This window comes from Calonectris borealis, chromosome 31 (genome assembly GCF_964195595.1).
Source record: "Calonectris borealis chromosome 31, bCalBor7.hap1.2, whole genome shotgun sequence".
Classification (NCBI taxonomy): Eukaryota; Metazoa; Chordata; class Aves; order Procellariiformes; family Procellariidae; genus Calonectris; species Calonectris borealis.
This window is the reverse complement of record NC_134342.1, coordinates 1,770,286-1,790,047: the sequence shown is the minus strand read 5'-3', so window position 1 is coordinate 1,790,047 and position 19,762 is coordinate 1,770,286. Positions and strand designations below refer to the sequence as shown.

The following is a 19,762-nucleotide window of genomic DNA, read 5'->3' as shown; positions in this document are numbered from 1 at the left end:
AAACGGGTGCCCCCCCAAATAAATGGGTGCTCCCCCCTCCAAATAAACGGGTGCCCCCCCAAATAAACGGGTGCCCCCCCAAATAAATGGGTGCTCCCCCCTCCAAATAAACGGGTGCCCCCCCAAATAAATGGGTGCGCCCCCCCAAATAAACGGGTGCCCCCCCAAATACATGGGTGGGTGCCCCCCCAAAAAAATGGGTGCCCCCCCAAATAAATGGGTGCTCCCCCCTCCAAATACGTGGGTGCCCGTGCACTCCAGTGCGATCTGGGGGGGCACGCTGCGCCCAATACAGATTGGGGGGGGCACATGGGTGCCCCCCCCACTGCAGTGCAGAATGGGGGGGCACGGGGTGCCCCCCCACCCCAAGGCAATCTGGGGGGGCACAGGGGTGCCCCCTCCCCAAATACATGGGTGCACGTGCACCCCAATGCGATCCAGGGGGGGCACAGGGTACCCATGGGTGCCCCCCACCCCAGTCCAATCTGGGGGGGGCACAGGGGTGCCCAGGGGTGCCCACCCAGCCCAGTGCAGAATGGGGGGGCTACATGGGTGCCCCCCCAAATACACGGGTGCCTGTGCACCCCAGAGCAACCTGGGGGGGGCACAGGGTGCCCCCCCACCCCAATATAGATTGGGGGGCACATAGGTGCCCACCCACCCCAAGGCAATCTCGGGGGGCGCAGGGGTGCCCCCTCCCCAAATACATGGGTGCACGTGCACCCCAGTGAGATCTGGGGGGGGGGGCACAGGGTACCCATGGGTGCCCCCCCACCCCACACAGCAGAATGGGGGGGGCTACATGGGTGCCCACCCACCCCAATGCAATCTGGGGGGGGCACAAGGTACCCATGGGTGCCCCCCCACCCCAATACAGATTGGGGGGCACATAGGTGCCCCCCCACCCCAATGCAATCTCAGGGGGCACAGGGGTGCCCCCTCCCCAAATACATGGGTGCACGGGCACCCCAGTGCGATCTGGGGGGGGGCACATGGGTGCCCCCCACCCCAGTACAGGTTGGGGGGGGCACATGGGTGCCCACCCACCCCACAACAGAATGGGAGGGGGCACATGGGTGCCCCCTCCCCAAACACATGGGTGCCCCTGCACCCCAATACAGATGGGGGGGGCCACATGGGTGCCCCTCCCCAATTCCATGGGGCACATGGGTACCCCCCCACCCCAATACAGGTTGGGGGGGGACACCACATGGGTGCCCCTCCCCAATTCCACAGGGCACATGGGTGCCCCCCCACCCCAATACAGGTTGGGGGGGCACGGGGGTGCCCCCTCCCCAAACACATGGGTGCCCCTGCACCCCAATACAGATGGGGAGGGGCCACATGGGTGCCCCTCCCCAATTCCACGGGGCACATGGGTGCCCCTGCACCCCAATACAGGTTGGGGGGGGCACGGGGGTGCCCCCTCCCCAAACACATGGGTGCCCCCCCACCCCAATACAGATGGGGGAGGGGACCACATGGGTGCCCCTCCCCAATTCCATGGGGCACATGGGTGCCCCCCCACCCCAAATCAGACTGGGGCATGGGGGGGGGGCACAGCAGGTGCCCCCCCCAAAACCCCCCCTTGGTATTGGTGGGGGGGTGGGCGCAGGGGTGCCCCCCTAAACCCGGAGCAGGGTGCTATGGGGGGGGGGGGGCACCAAGCAGGCAGCGTCGCAAGCAGCAGCAGCAAGGGGGGGGGGGGGGGGCAGTGGGGGGGAGGGGGGGGCAGATGGGTGCCCCCCACCCATGGGTGGGGGGTGATACGTTACCACCGGAGGTTTACTCCCCGCTTCCTTCAAACAAAAGGCGATGGCGTGCTGCGGCACGAGGGAGAGAGCGTCAGGGGGGGCCCACCCCCCCATGCACCGGGGCAGCATGCCGAAAAATGGGGGGGGCCCCCCCAAAAATATGGGAGGGGTCATTTGCTGCCCCCCCCCCCCCCCCCCCCATTTATTGGAGGGGTCTATTTGGTGCCCCCCCCCCATTTATTGGGGGGGGTCTATTTGGTGCCCCTGTTATTCTGGGGGGGGGGGGGCATTTGGTCCCCCTAAATTTGGGGGGGGTCTATTTGGTGCCCCCCCATTTATTTTAGGGGGGGGTCTATTTGGTGCCCCTGTTATTTTGGGGGGGGCATTTGGTCCCCCTAAATTTGGGGGAGGGTCTATTTGGTGCCCCCCCCATTTATTTTGGGGGGGGTCTATTTGGTGCCCCTGTTATTTTGGGGGGGGCATTTGGTCCCCCTAAATTTGGGGGAGGGTCTATTTGGTGCCCCCCCCATTTATTTTGGGGGGGTCTATTTGGTGCCCCCCCATTTATTTTGGGGGGGGTCTATTTGGTGCCCCCCCATTTATTTTGGGGGGGCATTTGGTCCCCCTAAATTTGGGGGGGGTCTATTTGGTGCCCCCTCCATTTATTTTGGGGGGGCGTCTATTTGGTGCCCCTGTTATTTTGGGGGGGCATTTGGTCCCCCTAAATTTGGGGGGGGTCTATTTGGTGCCCCCTCCATTTATTTGGGGGGGGGTCTACTTGGTGCCCCCCAATTTATTTTGGGGAGGGGGTTGACTTCCACCCCCCATTTTTTTTTTGGGGGGGGTCCATTTTGTGCCCCCCCCATTTATTTTGGGGGGGGTCCATTGACTTCCACCCCTCATTTTTTTTGGGGGGGGGGTCCATTTTGTGCCCCTCTCTTTATTTTGGGGGGGGTTCATTTGGTGGCCCCCCCCCCTTTTTATTTTTTGGCTGGGGGGAGCGCTGAGCGAGCTGGGGGGGAGGGGGGGGGGCACCCTGCTCCGGGGTTCGCTTGCTGCCCCCCCCCACCCTGGGGTGGGGGGGTTGGGGTGGGGGTGGGGGGTCCCTCCTGTTAGTCCCTGCAGGCACAACACACACGTGCCCCCCCCCCCCCATTTTGTGCCCCCCCCCCCTTCATGCCCCCCCCCATGCAATTTCGTGCCCCCCCCGCCCCGAGCCGACGCCGGAGATGGAAAAGGGGGGGGGGGTGAGTGGAGGATGCTGGGGGTGCCCCCCCCCCGGCCCCCAGTTTGGGGGTGCCCCCCCTTTATGGCACCCCAGTTTGGGGGGGCTTGAACCCCCCCATGCCTACATTTTGGGGGGGGGGGCTGGTACAGGCAGTACCCCCCCATCTCAAATTGGGGGTGGGGGGGCTCCACAGGCAGTACCCCCCCCCCCAAAAAAATTGGGGAGGGGGGGCTGCAGAAGTACCCCCCCATAACCACATTTGGGGGGGGCTCTGTAGGAAATACCCCCCCCAAATTTTTTTGGGGGGGGGGCTCTACAAGCAGTACCTCCATATCTGCACTGGGGGGGGGCTCTGCAGGCAACACCCCCCCCAAAATTTGGGGGGGGCTCCACAGGCAATTCCCCCCCCCTCAAATTCGGGGGAATGCCCCCCCCAAACCCAAATGGGGGGGGGGTCTCTGTAGAAAATACCCCCCCCAAATTTTGGGGGGGCTCCACAGGAATACCCCCCCCATACCCAAATTTTGGGGGGGAGGTCTCCACAGCCACCCCCCCCATTTCAGACCACCCTCCCATTTCAGACCACCCCCCCCATTTCAAGGGGGCCCCCATTTTTGGGGGGGCCCCCCCATTTTTTTTGGGGGGGGGCGAGCACCCCCCAGCATCCTTCCACCAGCAAGAAGCAAAGTTGGGGGGGGGGGGGGGACCATGCCCAGCAAGGTGTGGGGGGCGGCAGCTGCACCCACGGATTTGAGGGGGGGTCAAGCAGGGAGGGGGGAGTTTTGGGGTGCTGGGGGGGGGGATTTTGGGGTGGGGGGGGGGGTCACGAGTGGGGGGGGGGGGTAAAGAAAAGCACCCACTTACAGGAACCAACTTCCAGTACCACCGGGTGGGACACTGAAGCCGAGGAGACAAAGAGGCGCATCAGAGCGGGGGGGGGGTCCCCAAAACCGAGGATGGGGGGGTCCCCAAAACCAGGACGGGGTTTTCAAGACCATGGGGGGGTCCCCAACACCATGGGGGGGGTCCCCAAGCCCGGGGTTAAAGCAGAAAGACCAAGGGGGGGGGGGGGGTGCGAAGCCACTTTGGGTGCAGCAACGGCGAGCTTCGGGGTGCCCTCACTTAATGCCCCCCCCCCCCAATAATTAATGCCCCCCCCCAAAATAATTAATGGCCCCCCCAAATTAACGCCCCTCCCCTTGTTAATTAATACCAACCTTGTGGCCGCATGCTGGGGGGGCGGCGGGGCCGTCGGGGGGGGCGGCGGGTCGGGGTCCCCCCTCCCTCTCCGTGCTCTCCTGTAGCTTGCGGTTCACCTATGGGGGGGGGGGGTGTCAGTAAATTTGGGGGTGCCCCCCCCCAAAACACCCCCCCCCCAAAAAAATGGGTGCGTACCGTGTCCAGCCAGCAAAGGATCTTCTGCTCCCAGGAGTTGGGGCCGGGGGGGGCACCCGGGGGGGGTCCCAGCCCCCGGGTGGCTTCGGTGACGAAAGCCGCCATCAGGGAGTCGATGAGGGCCAGGTGGGCGCCCTGGGGGGGGGGGGTTTGGGGGTGAGGGGGGGCGGGATTTGGGGTGCAGGGGGGGGATTTGGGGGTGCAGGGTTTGGGGGGACCCCGGGGTTGCTCTGGGAGGTAAATGGGGGGAGATGGGGGACACCCCCCCCCAAAAAGGCAGGTAAAGCTGGGGGGAGCGCGGAGGTGGGCGCAGTGGGGGGGGCCCCAAAGTGGGGGGAGATGGGGGACCCCAAAACCACGCAGAGATGGGGGGCACCCCCAAAATGGGCAGGGATGGAGGCACCCCCAAAGTGGGCAGAGACGGGGGCACCCCAAAAGTGGGGAGAGATGGGGGCACCCTCAAAATGGGCAGGGATGGGGGGACTCCCCAAAGCGGATAAAGATGGGGGGCCCCCCAAAATGGGCAGGGATGGGGGGCCCCAAAACCAAGCAGAGATGGGGATGCACCCCCAAAATGGGCAGAGGATGGGGACCCCAAGAGTGGGCAGAGATGGGGGGGACCCCCAAAGCAGGTAGAGATAAGGGACCCCAAAAGTGGGGGGAGCTGGGGGACCCCAAAACCGGGCAGAGATGGGGGCACCCCCAAAGTGGGCAGGGATGGGGGCACCCCCAAAATGGGCAGGGATGGGGGGGCCCCCCAAAGCGGATAGAGATGGGGGACCCCCCAAAACCAAGCAGAGATGGGGGACCCCAAAGCAGGCAGAGATGGGGGCACCCCCAAAAGTGGGCAGAGATGGGGGGCACCCCCAAAGCCAGGCAAAGCTGAGGGTCCCCAAAAGTGGGGAGAAATGGGGGACCCCAAATTGGGGAGACCAAGCAGAGATGGGGACCCCAAAAGTGGGCAGAGATGGAGGGCACCCCCCAAAGCAGGCAGAGATGGGGGACCCCAAAAACAAGCAAAGATGGGGGGCACCCCCAACATGGGCAGGGATGGGGGACCCCAAGAGTGGGGAGAGATGGGGGGCACCCCCAAAAATGGGCAGAGATGGGGGGCTCCCCAAAGCAGGCAGAAACAAGGGACCCCAAAAGTGAGGAGAGAATGGGGACCCCAAAAGCGGGCAGAGATCAAGACCCCCCAAAATGTGGGCAGAGATGGGGGGCCCCCCCAAAGCAGGTAGAGATGAGGCACCCCAAAAGTGGGGGGAGCTGGGGGACCCCCAAAAGCTAGGCAAAGCTGGGGGAGGCCCTAAAGTGGCAGTGTTGGGGGGCCCCCCAAAGCAGGCAGAGATGGGGACCCCAAAACCAAGCAGAGATGGGGGGCCCCCCCCAAAGCAGGGAGATGGGGGACCCCCAAAGCAGGCAGAAATGGGGGACCCCAAAAGCCAGGTAAAGCTGGGGGGACCCCAGAGGTGGCCACAGTTATGGGGACCCCCTAAATTGGGCAGAGGTGGGGGGTACCCCCAAAAGTGGGCAGAGGTGGGGGGTACCCCCAAAGCCAGGCAAAGCTGAGGGGCCCCCAAAGTGGGGAGAAATGGGGGACCCCAAATTGGGGAGAGATGGGGGGCACCCCAAAACCAAGCAGAGATGGGGGCACCCCCAAAATGGGCAGAGATGGGGGACCCCAAGAGTGGGGAGAGATGGGGCACCCCCAAAATGGGCAGAGATGGGGGACCCCAAGAGTGGGGAGAGATGGGGCACCCCCAAAATGGGCAGAGATGGGGGTACCCCCAAAGCCAAGCAAAACTGGGGGACCCCAAAACCTGCAGAGATGGGGGACCCCCCCAAAGTGGGCTGAAATGGGGCACCCCAAAAGTGGGCAGAGATGGAGGGCACCCCCAAACTGAGCAGAGAAGGGGGACCCCAAAGTGGGCCGAAATGGGGGACCCCAAAAACCAAGCAGAAATGGGGGGCACCCCCTGAACTGGGCAGAGCTGGGGGACACCCCCAAAAACCAAGCAGAAATTGGGGACCCCCCCAAAGTGGGCTGAAATGGGGCACCCCAAAAGTGGGCAGAGAAGGGGGGCACCCCCAAAGCGGGCAGAGTTGGGGGACCCCAAAGTGGGCCGAAATGGGGGACCCCAAAAACCAAGCAGAAATGGGGGGCACCCCCAAAAACCAAGCAGAAATTGGGGACCCCCCCAAAAGTGGGCAGATGGGGGACCCCAAAACCGGGCAGAGTTATGGGGGGGACCCCAAAAGTGGGCAGAGGTGGGGGGGGCCCTACATGGGGGGAGATGGGGGACCCCAAAACCCAGGCAACCCCCCCCACCACCCTCAACCATGGGCCCAGCCTGGCCCCCCCCAGTGCCCCCCAGTTCCCCCCAGTGCGGGGCGGGCAGGGTTAATGGGATCTGCCCGAGCCAATTAACGAGCCAATTAACGAGGCCTGAGCGCTAACAGGCTTAATGGGGGGGGGGGGAGCCCTCCCACTGCCCCCCCAGTGCCCCCCTGCTGCCTGCCCAGTGCTCCCAGTGCCTCACACTCCCTCCCCAGTTCCTCCCAGTACCTCCCACTCCCTTTCCAGTTCCCCCCAGTGCCCCTCTCTCCCCTTCCAGTGCCCCCCCCACTGCCTGCCCAGTGCTCCCAGGACCTCCCCGCTCCCTCCCCAGTTCCTCCCACTCTTCCCAGTTCTCTCCAGTGCCCCTCTCTCCCCGCCCAGTACCCCTCCCACTGCCTGCCCAGTGCCTCCTACTCCTTTCCCAGTTCCCCCAGTGCCTTCCTGCTGCCTGCCCAGCGCTCCCAGTGCCTCACACTCCCTCCCCAGTTCCACCCCCCGCCTGCTCACTGCTCCCAGTGCTTGCCCAGTGCCTCCCACTCCCTCCCAGTGCCCCTCTCTCCCCTTCCAGTGCTCCCCCACTGCCTGCCCAGTGCTCCCAGTGCCTCCCACTCCTTTCCCAGTTTCCCCAGTGCCCCTATCTCCCCCCCAATGCCCCCCTGTTGACTGCCCAGTACTCCCAGTCCTCTCACCTGCCTTGCCCAGTATCTCCCACTGCTTCCCAGTGTCTCCCACTCCCTTTCCAGTTCCCCCCAGTGCCCCTCTCTCCCTCCCCAGTTCCTCCCAGTACCTCTCACTCTCCCCAGTTTCCCCAGTGCCCCTCTCTCCCTCCCCAGTTCCTCCCAGTACCTCCCACTCTCTTCCCAGTTTCCCCAGTGCCCCTCTCTCCCCCCCAGTGCCCCCCTGTTGACTGCCCAGTGCTCCCAGCGCTCTCACCTGCCTTGTCCAGTACCTCCCAGTGCTTCCCAGTGTCTCCCACTCCCTTCCCGGTTCCCCCCAGTGCCCCTCATTCCGCCCCCAGTGCCCCCCACTGCCTGCCCAGTGCTCCCAGTTCCCCCACTCCTTCCCCAGTTCCCCCTGCTCCCTCCCCAGTATCTCCCAGTTCCCCCCAGTGCCCTCTTGCTGCTTGCACAGTGCTCCCAGTGCCTTCACATGCATTGCCCAGTACTTCCCAGTGCCTGCCCAGTGCTCCCAGCACCTTCCACTCTCTCCTCGGTGCCACCCTGCTGCCTGCCCAGTGCTCCCAGTGCCTCACACTCCCTCCCCAGTTCCCCCCACTCCCTCCTCCATTCCTCCCCTCCCTCCCCAGTATCTCCCAGTGCCCCCCACTCCCTCCCCAGTGTCTCCCAGTTCCCCCTGTTGCCTGCCCAGTGCCCCCCACTCCCTCCCCTGTACCTCCCCTCCCTCCCCAGTATCTCCCAGTTCTCCCCAGTTCCCCCCGCTCCCTCCCCAGTATCTCCCACTTCCCCCCAGTGCCCCCCACTCCCTCCCCAGTGTCTCCCAGTTCCCCCTGCTGCCTGCCCAGTGCCCCCCACTCCCTCCTCCATTCCTCCCCAGTATCTCCCAGTTCCCCCCCGCTCCCTCCCCAGTGTCTCCCAGTTCCCCCTGCTGCCTGCCCAGTGCCCCCCACTCCCTCCTCCATTCCTCCCCAGTATCTCCCAGTTCCCCCCTGCTCCCTCCCCAGTATCTCCCAGTTCCCCCCAGTGCCCCCCACTCCCTCCCCAGTGTCTCCCAGTTCCCCCTGCTGCCTGCCCAGTGCCCCCCACTCCCTCCTCCATTCGTCCCCTCCCTCCTCAGTATCTCCCAGTGCCCCCCACTCCCTCCCCAGTTCCCCCCCTCTCCCTCCCCAGTATCTCCCACTTCCCCCTGCTGCCTGCCCAGTGCCCCCCACTCCCTCCCCAGTACCTCCCCTCCCTCCCCAGTATCTCCCACTTCCCCCCAGTGCCCCCCACTCCCTCCCCAGTTCCCCCCCCGCTCCCTCCCCAGTATCTCCCACTTCCCCCCAGTGCCCCCCACTCCCTCCCCAGTGTCTCCCAGTTCCCCCTGCTGCCTGCCCAGTGCCCCCCACTCCCTCCCCCGTACCTCCCCTCCCTCCCCAGTATCTCCCAGTTCTCCCCAGTTCCCCCCCGCTCCCTCCCCAGTATCTCCCACTTCCCCCCACTCCCTCCCCAGTATCTCCCACTTCCCCCCAGAGCCCCCCACTCCCTCCCCAGTTCCCCCCCGCTCCCTCCCCAGTGTCTCCCAGTTCCCCCTGCTGCCTGCCCAGTGCCCCCCACTCCCTCCCCCGTACCTCCCCTCCCTCCCCAGTATCTCCCAGTTCTCCCCACTTCCCCCCGCTCCCTCCCCAGTATCTCCCAGTTCCCCCCTCACCATCTTGATGGGCTTGTGCTGGAGGTCGGCCTCGCGGACTGGGGTGTCCTGGAAGGTGGGGGGCAGCCCCCGGCGGGCCAGCAGGGCCAGCAGCGCCCCGTTATCGGCCGGGGGGGGCTCGGGGGGGCCCAGCGCGTGACACCAGGCCCGGCAGTAGATGTCGGAGGCCACCAGGAGCCGGGTGACGGGGGGTTTGATGTGCTCCTGCTCGTACTGGTCGGTGTAGAAGGGGTCACGGAGCTCCTCCGGCACGTTGCCTGGGTGGGGGGAGGGGGGACAGGGAGAAGGGGGGACATGGGTGGGGGGCGGTGGTAGCCAGAGCTGCCACCCACCAACCGCGGAACCGTCATTGCCTTGAAATCAGCCATGGACCCATGGCTACGTACCCACCACAGACCCCTCGTTGCCTTGGACCCATCCACAGACCCACCACAGACCCACCATGAGGCCATGGACCCATGGCTACGTACCCACCACAGACCCCTCGTTGCCTTGGACCCATCCACAGACCCACCACGGGACCATGGACCCATGGCTACGTACCCACCACAGACCCCTCATTGCCTTGGACCCATCTACAGACCCACCATGGGGCCACGGACCCATGGCTACGTACCCACCACAGACCCCTCGTTGCCTTGGACCCATCTACAGACCCACCATGGGGCCATGGACCCATGGCTACGTACCCACCACAGACCCCTCGTTGCCTTGGACCCATCTACAGACCCACCACAGACCCACCACAAGACCACGGACCCATGGCTACGTACCCACCACAGATCCCTCATGGTCTTGGACCCATCCACAGACCCACCACAGACGCACTATGGGGCCAGGGAGCCATGGACACAGCCCCCTTGCTGCCTTGGACCCATCTATGGACCCACCACAGACCCACCATGAGGCCATGGACCCATGGCTACGTACCCACCACAGACCCCTCGTTGCCTTGGACCCATCCACAGACCCACCACGGGGCCATGGACCCATGGCTACGTACCCACCACAGACCCCTCATGGTCTTGGACCCATCCACAGACCCACCACGGGGCCATGGACCCATGGCTACGTACCCACCACAGACCCCTCGCTGCCTTGGACCCATCCACAGACCCACCATGGGACCATGGACCCATGGCTACGTACCCACCACAGACCCCTCGTTGCCTTGGACCCATCCACGGACCCACCACGGGATCATGGACCCATGGCTACGTACCCACCACAGACCTCTCGCTGCCTTGGACCCATCCACAGACCCACCACGGGACCATGGACCCATGGCTACGTACCCACCACAGACCTCTCGCTGCCTTGGACCCATCCACAGACCCACCACAGGACCACGGACCCATGGCCACGTACCCACCACAGATCCCTCATGGTCTTGGACCCATCCACAGACCCACCACGGGACCATGGACCCATGGCTACGTACCCACCACAGACCCCTCGTCATCTTGGACCCATCCACAGACCCACCATGGGACCATGGACCCATGGCTACGTACCCACCACAGACCCCTCGTTGCCTTGGACCCATCCACAGACCCACCATGGGACCATGGACCCATGGCTACGTACCCACCACAGACCCCTCGTTGCCTTGGACCCATCCACAGACCCACCATGGGACCATGGACCCATGGCTACGTACCCACCACAGACCCCTCGTTGCCTTGGACCCATCCACGGACCCACCACGGGATCATGGACCCATGGCTACGTACCCACCACAGACCCATGGCCATGGGTACAAACCTTGCGTTGCCTTGGACCCATCCATGGACCCACCGCAGGCCCATGGCCACCACCACAGACCAGCCATGGACCCACAGCCGAAGCTGTGGGCTCACAGTTGCCTTGGACCCATCCATGGACCCACCACAGGCCCACGGCCACCACCACAGACATACCATGGACTCAAAGGCCAAGGTCAAGGACCCACGGCCACAGGCCCACCAGGGATCCATCACAGACCTAGCATGGACCCGTGGCCATGGCCACAAGCCTGTCATCGCTATAAGCCCCCATGGGGACCCATGGCCATGGACCCATGATGGCCACGGACCCATGATGGCCACGGACCTACAGCCAAGACCATGGATTCAGCCGTGGACCCACCGCCATGGGGACACCCATGGCCACGGACCCACGGTCAAGGTCCCACCATGAACCAATGACCATGGATCCAGCCATGGACCCACTGCCATGGGGACACCCATGGCCACGGACCCACAGTCAAGGTCCCACCATGAACCAATGACCATGGATCCAGCCGTGGACCCACCGCCATGGGGACACCCATGGCCACGGACCCACGGTCAAGGTCCCACCATGAACCAATGACCATGGATCCAGCCATGGACCTATGTAGACCCCCAACATTTTGACCATGTAGACCCCAAAGAGTCACTGACCCACAGCCATGGGGAGAATGGCCCCACCACGGGCCCTGACCCGTGGTCAAGGTCCCACCAGGAACCCAAAACCATGGATCCAGCCGTGGACCCACACCTATGGAGACCCCAGTGGCCACAGACCCATCATGGACCCATGGCTGCAGCCCCACAGCAACTATGGAAGCCCCCCCAGATCCCACCACAGTCATGGTCCCACGGCCACGGATCCAGCCACAGATCCATGACCACGAATGGAGACCCCCCATGACCATGGAGGCACCATGGACCTACAGCTGCAGCCCCACAGCAACTATGGAACCCCCCCCAGATCCCACCACAGCCATGAACCCACGCCCATGGGGAGAACCACCTGTAGTGGCCCCAACCAACCAGAGCCATGGACCGACAGCCAAAGCCCCACCAGGAACCAATGACTATGGATGCAACCATGGACCCAAGGCCACAGAGACCCCCATGGTGACGGACCCACGGCCACAGCCCCACCAGGAACCACGGCCATGGATCCAGCCACAGACTCAGTCACGACCGTGCGTGGAGACCCTCAACGACCACGGCCCCACCAAGGACCCATGGCCAAGGCTCCACTATGAACCAATAATCACAGATCCAACCATGGACCCATGGCCATGGAGACCCCCAGCGGCCACGGACCCACCATGGACATGGAGACCCCCAGCGGCCACGGACCCACCATGGACCCACAGCCAAACCCCACCATGAACCAACAACCATGGACCCATGGCCATGGAGATCCCAGTGGCCACAGACCCACCATGGACCCATAGCCAAACCCCACCATGAATTGATGAAGACCATGGACCCAACCGTGGACCCACGGCCATGGAGACCCCCAACAGCCAATGAACCACCATGGACCCACAGCCAAACCCCACCATGAACCAACAACCATGGACCCAACCATGGACCCACGGCCATGGAGACCCCAGTGGCCACAGCCCCACCATGGACCCACAGCCAAACCCCACCATGAACCAACGACCATGGACCCAACCATGGACCCATGGCCATGGAGACCCCCAACGACCACAGCCCCACCATGGACCCACAGCCAAACCCCACCATGACCTGAAGATCATGGACCCAACCATGGACCCATGGCCATGGAGATCCCAGTGGCCACAGCCCCACCATGGACCCATGGCCGCAGCCCCCCAGCGGCCGTGGGACCCCCACATGGTCCTCCATGAGACCCCCCATGACCACCGACCCACGGAGATGGGTGGGAGGGGACCCCGGCCGCCTGGGTCCCTCCCCCAGGGTGGGGGGCACATTCCTGGCGGGGCAGGGCCACCACCCCACGGGCAGGTGGGGCCGTGGGTGCGGGCGGACCCCTGGCACCCAGCCCTGGGCCCCCGGCGGGTGCCCACGCCCGCCCCACCCGGCGTGGGAACGGGCCCCAGCCCCTGCCCCAGGCACCCAACGGGTCCCGGCCCGCTACTGCCACCCAGCACCCATGGCACCCGCACCCAACCCACGGCACCCATCCTGCACCCACAGCACCCATGGCACCCGCACCCAACCCACGGCACCCATCCTGCACCCACAGCACCCATGGCACCCGCACCCAACCCACGGCACCCATCCTGCACCCACAGCACCCATGGCACCCGCACCCAACCCACGGCACCCATCCTGCACCCACAGCACCCATGGCACCCGCACCCAACCCACGGCACCCATCCTGCACCCACAGCACCCATGGCACCCATCCTGCACCCACAGCACCCATGGCACCCACACCCAACCCATGGCACTCATCCTGCACCCACGGCACCCATCCTGCACCCACGGCACCCATGGCACCCACACCCAACCCACGGCACCCATCCTGCACCCACAGCACCCATGGCACCCACACCCAACCCACGGCACCCATCCTGCACCCACAGCACCCATGGCACCCACACCCAACCCATGGCACCCATCCTGCACCTACAGCACCCATCCTGCACCCACGGCACCCACGGCACCCATGGCACCCACACCCAACCCATGGCACCCATCCTGCACCCACAGCACCCATCCTGCACCCACGGCACCCATCCTGCACCCACACCCAACCCATGGCACCCATCCTGCACCCACAGCACCCATGGCACCCACACCCAACCCATGGCACCCATCCTGCACCCACACCCAACCCATGGCACTCATCCTGCACCTACGGCACCCATCCTGCACCCACAGCACCCATCCTGCACCCACGGCACCCACATCCAACCCACGGCACCCATCCTGCACCCACGGCACCCATGACACCCACACCCAACCCATGGCACCCACAGCACCCATGGCACCCATTCTGCATCCATAGTACCCATCCGGCACCCACACCCAACCCATGGCACCCATCCTGCACCCATGGCACCTACACCCAACCCATGGCACCCACAGCACCCATCCTGCACCCATCCGGCACCCACACCCAACCCATGGCACCCACGGCACCCATCCTGCACCCATGGCACCCATCCTGCACCCACAGCACTCACGGCACTGCCCCCTGACCCACAGCACCCATCCTGTGCCCACGGGTGGGGGGGTCACCCCTCAGCACCCATCCTGCACCCACAGCACCGCCACCTGACCCATGGCACCCATCCTGCACCCATGGCACCCACACCCAACCCATGGCACCCACAGCACCCATCCTGCACCCATGGCACCCACACCCAACCCATGGCACCCATCCTGCACCCCATGAGGGGGTGTCAGCCCCCAGCACCCAGCCTGCACCCTCAGCACCCATCCTGCACCCTATGGCGGGTGGGTTCACACCCCCAGCACCCATCCTGCACTCCCAGCATCCATCCTGCACCCATGGCGGGGGTTCACACCCCAGCACCCATCCTGCACCCCCAGCACCCATCCTGCACCCCATGGGGGGGTTCACACCCCAGCACCCATCCTGCACCCCATGGGGGGGGTTTCACACCCCAGCACCCATCCTGCACCCCATGGGGGGGGTTCACACCCCAGCACCCATCCTGCACCCCCAGCACCCATCCTGCACCCCATGGGGGGGTTCACACCCCAGCACCCATCCTGCACCCCATGGGGGGGGGTTTCACACCCCAGCACCCATCCTGCACCCCATGGGGGGGGGTTTCACACCCCAGCACCCATCCTGCACCCCATGGGGGGGTGTCAGCCCCCAGCACCCATCCTGCACCCCATGGGGGGGGGGGGTTCACACCCCAGCACCCATGGGGGGGGTTCACACCCCAGCACCCATCTTGCACCCCCAGCACCCATCCTGCACCCCATGAGGGGCGGTTTCACACCCCAGCACCCATCCTGCACCCCATGGGGGGGGTTCACACCCCAGCACCCATCTTGCACCCCCAGCACCCATCCTGCACCCCATGAGGGGCGGTTTCACACCCCAGCACCCATCCTGCACCCCCAGCACCCATCCTGCACCCTATGGCGGGGGGGTTCACACCCCAGCACCCATCTTGCATCCCCCCCAGCACCCATCCTGCACCCGATGGGGGGGCTCACACCCCCAGCACCCACCCTGCACCCGCAGCACCCATCATGCACCACAGCACCCACCCTGCACCCCATGGGGGGGTTCACACCCCAGCACCCATCCTGCACCCATGGGGGGGTTCACACCCCAGCACCCATCCTGCACCCCATGGGGGGGTGTCAGCCCCCAGCATCCACCCTGCACCCCATGGGGGGGGGTTTTCACACCCCAGCACCCATCCTGCACCCCATGGGGGGGGGGTGTCAGCCCCCAGCACCCATCCTGCACCCCATGGGGGGGGGGTTCACACCCCAGCACCCATCCTGCACCCCATGGGGGGGGGGGTTCACACCCCAGCACCCACCCTGTCCCCCATGGGGGGGTGTCAGCCCCCAGCATACACCCTGCACCCCCAGCACCCATCCTGCACCCTATGGCGGGGGGGTTCACCCCCCAGCACCCATCCTGCACCCCATGGGGGGGTGTCAGCCTCCAGCACCCACCCTGCCCCCCATGGGTGCTGGGCCCCTACAGGGGAGGGTGTAAATCAGCCCCCCCCAGCACCGACCCGGACCCCTGGGTCCCCAACGTGGGTGCCCCCCCCAAAGCGCAGCACCCAGGGGTGCCCCCCCCCCGCCCGCCTGGGTCCCTTCTCCTCCCCTCCCCCCCCGGGATCGGGCCCCTCCCCGGGTCCAAAGGGCGCTGGGGGGGGGAGGGGCAGGGGGACTTTGACCGGGGGGGGGGGAGACTGGGAGCTACTGGGCTCAGACTGGAGGGGGGCATGGGGAGAGCCCCCCAACACCCCGGGGGGGGGAATGGGGGATCCCCTCCTGGGGGGGGCGGGCGAGGGGGTCCCCCAAAACCCCGGGGGGGCGCACGGGGGGGGTCCCCTTCCCCGGGGGGGGGCACAGGGAGTCACCCCAACATGCCGGGGGGGGGCATTGGGGGGTCCCCCCAACACCCCGGGGGGCACACGGGGGGGTCCCCCAAAACCCCGGGGGGGGGCACAGGGGGGGTCCCCTTCTCCGGTGGGGGGGGGGAAATGGGGGGGGGTCTCCCCAACACCCCGGGGAGGGGAAATAGGGGTTCCCCCTCCCCAGGGAGACACCCGGGGGGGGGTCCCCAAAACCCGAGGGGGGGGCACAGTGGGGGGTGCCCCTCTCCGGGGGGGGGGGGGACAACAGGGGGTCCCCCGGGGGGGGCACACGGAGGAACCCCCCAACCCCCCGGGGGGGCACACGGGGGGGTCCACCCAACCCACCGGGGGGGGGGGGGTGACCCCTCCCTCCCCCCCCCCCAACACCGCAAGAGGCGGCGCCGCAGGGGTTCCCGCCCTGTGACGTCACGCCGCGACGTCACACCCTCCCCCCCTCCCCCCCCCAGACTGCAACAAAAGCACCGAGCGGGGGGGGGGGGGGGGGGGGGCAAGGACCGGACCCCCCGCCCCCAGGACCGGGACCCCGCCCGGGACCGGCCCCTCCCGGGGTACCGTAACCCCCCCACCGGGGCCGGGTACCCCCCCCCCGGGCACCCCCCCCACCCCCGGTGCACCGTAACCCCCCGGCACCGGTTCCCCCCGCCCCGGTACCGGCCCCCCCCCGGCCCCCGCCTCCCGGTGCCGGGGCCTACCCGCGCCTCCGTAGCCGGTGGCGATGGCCCAGGCGAGGCTGGCGGCGCTCCGAGCCCTCGCCCCGTCGTACTGGTCGAGCGGGCGGATCTCGGGCACCAGGAAACCCCGGCGCATGGCCGCGGCCGCGGCGGGAGGAGCCGCCACCATCCCCGGGGCAGCGGCGGCCGCACCGGCGGGCGGTGGGGCCCGGCCCGGCCCGGTTCGGCTGCGTTCGGGTGGTTTCGGGCAGATTCGGAGGCGTTCGGGTTCGCTTCGGGTGGGTTCGGCGGAGCTTCGGGTGGGCTCGGAGAGGGTTCGGGGGGCTTCGGGTGGGCTCGGAACGCGCTCGGGTGGGTTCGGGGGGCTTCGGGTGGGTTCGGAACGGGTTCGGCGACGCTCGGAGTGGGTTCGGCGGCGGGCGCGGCCCCGGGCGGGAGCGTGGCGCGGGCGCCAGGTGCGGGGAGGGGAGCGGGGAGGGGGCGGGGCCGAGGCACGTGACTGCAGGTGCGCCCCGCCCCCTCCTGCTCGCCTACCCTCAACGCCCCCCCCACGGGAAGGGGCGGGGCCGGGCACTGGGGATACTGGGGGGCACTGGGGGGACTGGGGGCATTGGGGTGGCTGGGGATACTAGGGGGACTGGGGACATTGGGAATACTGGGGAGACTGGGGATACTGGGGACAATGGGGGGCACTGGGGGGACTGGGGATACTGGGAAGGACTGGTGGCTCTAGGGGCACTGGGGGGATTGGGGATACTGGGGGGCACTGGGGACACTGGGGGAGCAGAGCCCGTAGGGGGGCACTGGGGGTACTGGGAGGGACTGGCGATACTGGGAGGACTGGGACGGACTGGTGGCTCTAGGGGCAGTAGGGGCACTGGGGATACTGGGGATACTGGATGTACTGGGAGGGGGGACTGGGGATACTGGGGGCACTGGGAGAGCCTGTGGCACTGGGGGCATACTGAAGGAGTGTAGCCTCTATGGGGGCACTGGGGATACTGGGAGGACTGGGGAGGGACTGGGGGCTCTAAGGGGAACTGGGGACACTGGATGGACTAGGGGGGGATACTGGGGACACTGGGAAGCAGTGGGGGGCACTGGAGGGGGGGACTGGGAGGGCTGGGGGTGCAGAACCCCTATGGGGGGACTGGGGATACTGGGAAGGACTGGGAGCCGACATTGGGGGCACTGGGGATACTGGGGGCATCTCCCTGGGTCCCCCCCGCCCAGATCCCCCATGTCCCCATGTCCCTGTGTCCCTGTCCCCTGTGTCCCCATGTCCCCTGTGTCCCCATCCCCCGTGTCCCCCGTGTCCCCATGTCCCCGTCCCCCATGTCCCCTGTGTCCCCATCCCCTGTGTCCCCATGTCCCCCGTGTCCCCCCTGTCCCCCGTGTCCCCGTCCCCCCTGTCCCCTGTGTCCCCATCCCCCGTGTCCCCATGTCCCCCGTGTCCCCCCGTCCCCCGTGTCCCCATCCCCCCTGTCCCCTGTGTCCCCATCCCCCATGTCCCCCGTGTCCCCCATGTCCCCATCCCCGTGTCCTCTGTGTCCCCGTGTCCCCGTCCCCCATGTCCCTGTCCCCCATGTCCCCCGTGTCCCCGTCCCCCGTGTCCCCGTGTCCCCATGTCCCCTGTGTCCATGTCCCCCGTGTCCCCCGTGTCCCCCGTGTCCGTGTCCCCGTGTCCCCGCTCAGCCCCCTCGAGCCCCTCCCCGTGTCCTATTTTCCGCCAGCGGCCATGGCAACGCGGGGACCGACACGGGACACGGGGGGGACACGGGGGGGACACGGGGGGGACGGGGGGCACGGGAGGGGACACGGGAGCATCAGGAGGGACATGGGGACACGAGAGGGACAGGGATGGGGACACGGAGGGGATAGGGGATGAGTGGGGACATGGGAGGGACGTGGAGGGGACACGGGGTGACAGGGATGGGGACATGGTGGGACATGGAGGGGACACGGGAAGGGACGTGGGGACACGGGAGGGACAGGGATGGGGACACGGAGGGGACACGGGAAGGGACATGGGGACACGGGAGGGACAGGGATGGGGACACGGGAAGGGACGTGGGGACACGGGAGGGACAGGGCTAGGGACACGGAGGGGACACGGGACGGGACGTGGGGACACGGGAGGGACAGGGCTGGGGACACGGAGGGGACACGGGAAGGGACGTGGGGACACAGGAGGGACAGGGATGGGGACACGTAGGGGACACGGGAAGGGACGTGGGGACACGGAGGGACAGGGCTGGGGACACGGGAAGGGACGTGGGGACACGGGAGGGACAGGGCTGGGGACACAGGAGGGACAGGGATGGGGACACGGGAGGGACAGGGATGGGGACATGGAGGGGACATGGGAAGGGACGTGGGGACACAGGAGGGACAGGGCTGGGGACACGGAGGGGACACGGGAAGGGACGTGGGGACACGGGAGGGACAGGGATGGGGACACGGAGGGGACATGGTGGAGACGTGGTCTGGGGACACAGTGGGGACATGGAGGGGACACGGGAGGGATGGGGACACGGTCGCATGGGTGGGGACATGGGGACACAGGAGGGACACGGTGGGGACGTGGAGGGGGACAGGAGGGATGAGGACATGGAGGGGACACGGGGGGACGGGGCTGGGGACATGGGGGACATGGAGGGGACATGGGAAGGGACATGGGGACACGGGAGGGACACGGTGGGGACATGGAGGGGACATGGGGAGGGACATGGGGACACGGGAGGGACAGGGTGGGGACATGAGGGGGCTGGGGACACAGTGGGGACATGGAGGGGACACGGGGAGGGACATGGGGGACACGGGAGGGGTGGGGACACGGAGGGGACATGGACGTGAGAGGGACGTGGGGGCGCAGGGTGGGGACACGGGAGGGACGTGGGTTGGGGACACGGGGACATGGGAGGCTCGTGGAGGGGACACGGGGGACACGGGGAGGGGACATGAGGGGGGGACACAGAAGGACACGGGGGGATGTGGGGGACACGGGGAGGGGACACGGGGGGGACACCCACAGTGTCCCCGTCCCCGGGGGGTGGCACCCTGGGAACCTGCCTGGCACCCAAGGGCCCCCCTCCCCTCCCCCTCGGGGGACCCAGGCGTCCGGGCTGAGGGGGGTGGGGCGGTGGGGCG

General features: G+C 66.9%; 1 protein-coding gene across 1 annotated transcript; it reads right to left on the bottom strand.

Moving 5' to 3' along the window:
- Positions 1 to 1,775: 1,775 nt before the first annotated feature.
- On the bottom strand, positions 1,776 to 16,897 carry LOC142073865 (calmodulin-regulated spectrin-associated protein 3-like; the record flags this gene model as incomplete). Its single annotated transcript, XM_075134090.1, has 5 exons — positions 16,634 to 16,897; positions 9,083 to 9,339; positions 4,378 to 4,512; positions 4,200 to 4,298; positions 1,776 to 1,823 (listed from the first exon to the last, which is right to left on the bottom strand). Coding segments are annotated over exons 1-5 (687 nt in total), but the record flags the coding sequence as incomplete, so codon positions are not given.
- Between the last annotated feature and the right edge of the window lie 2,865 nt (positions 16,898 to 19,762).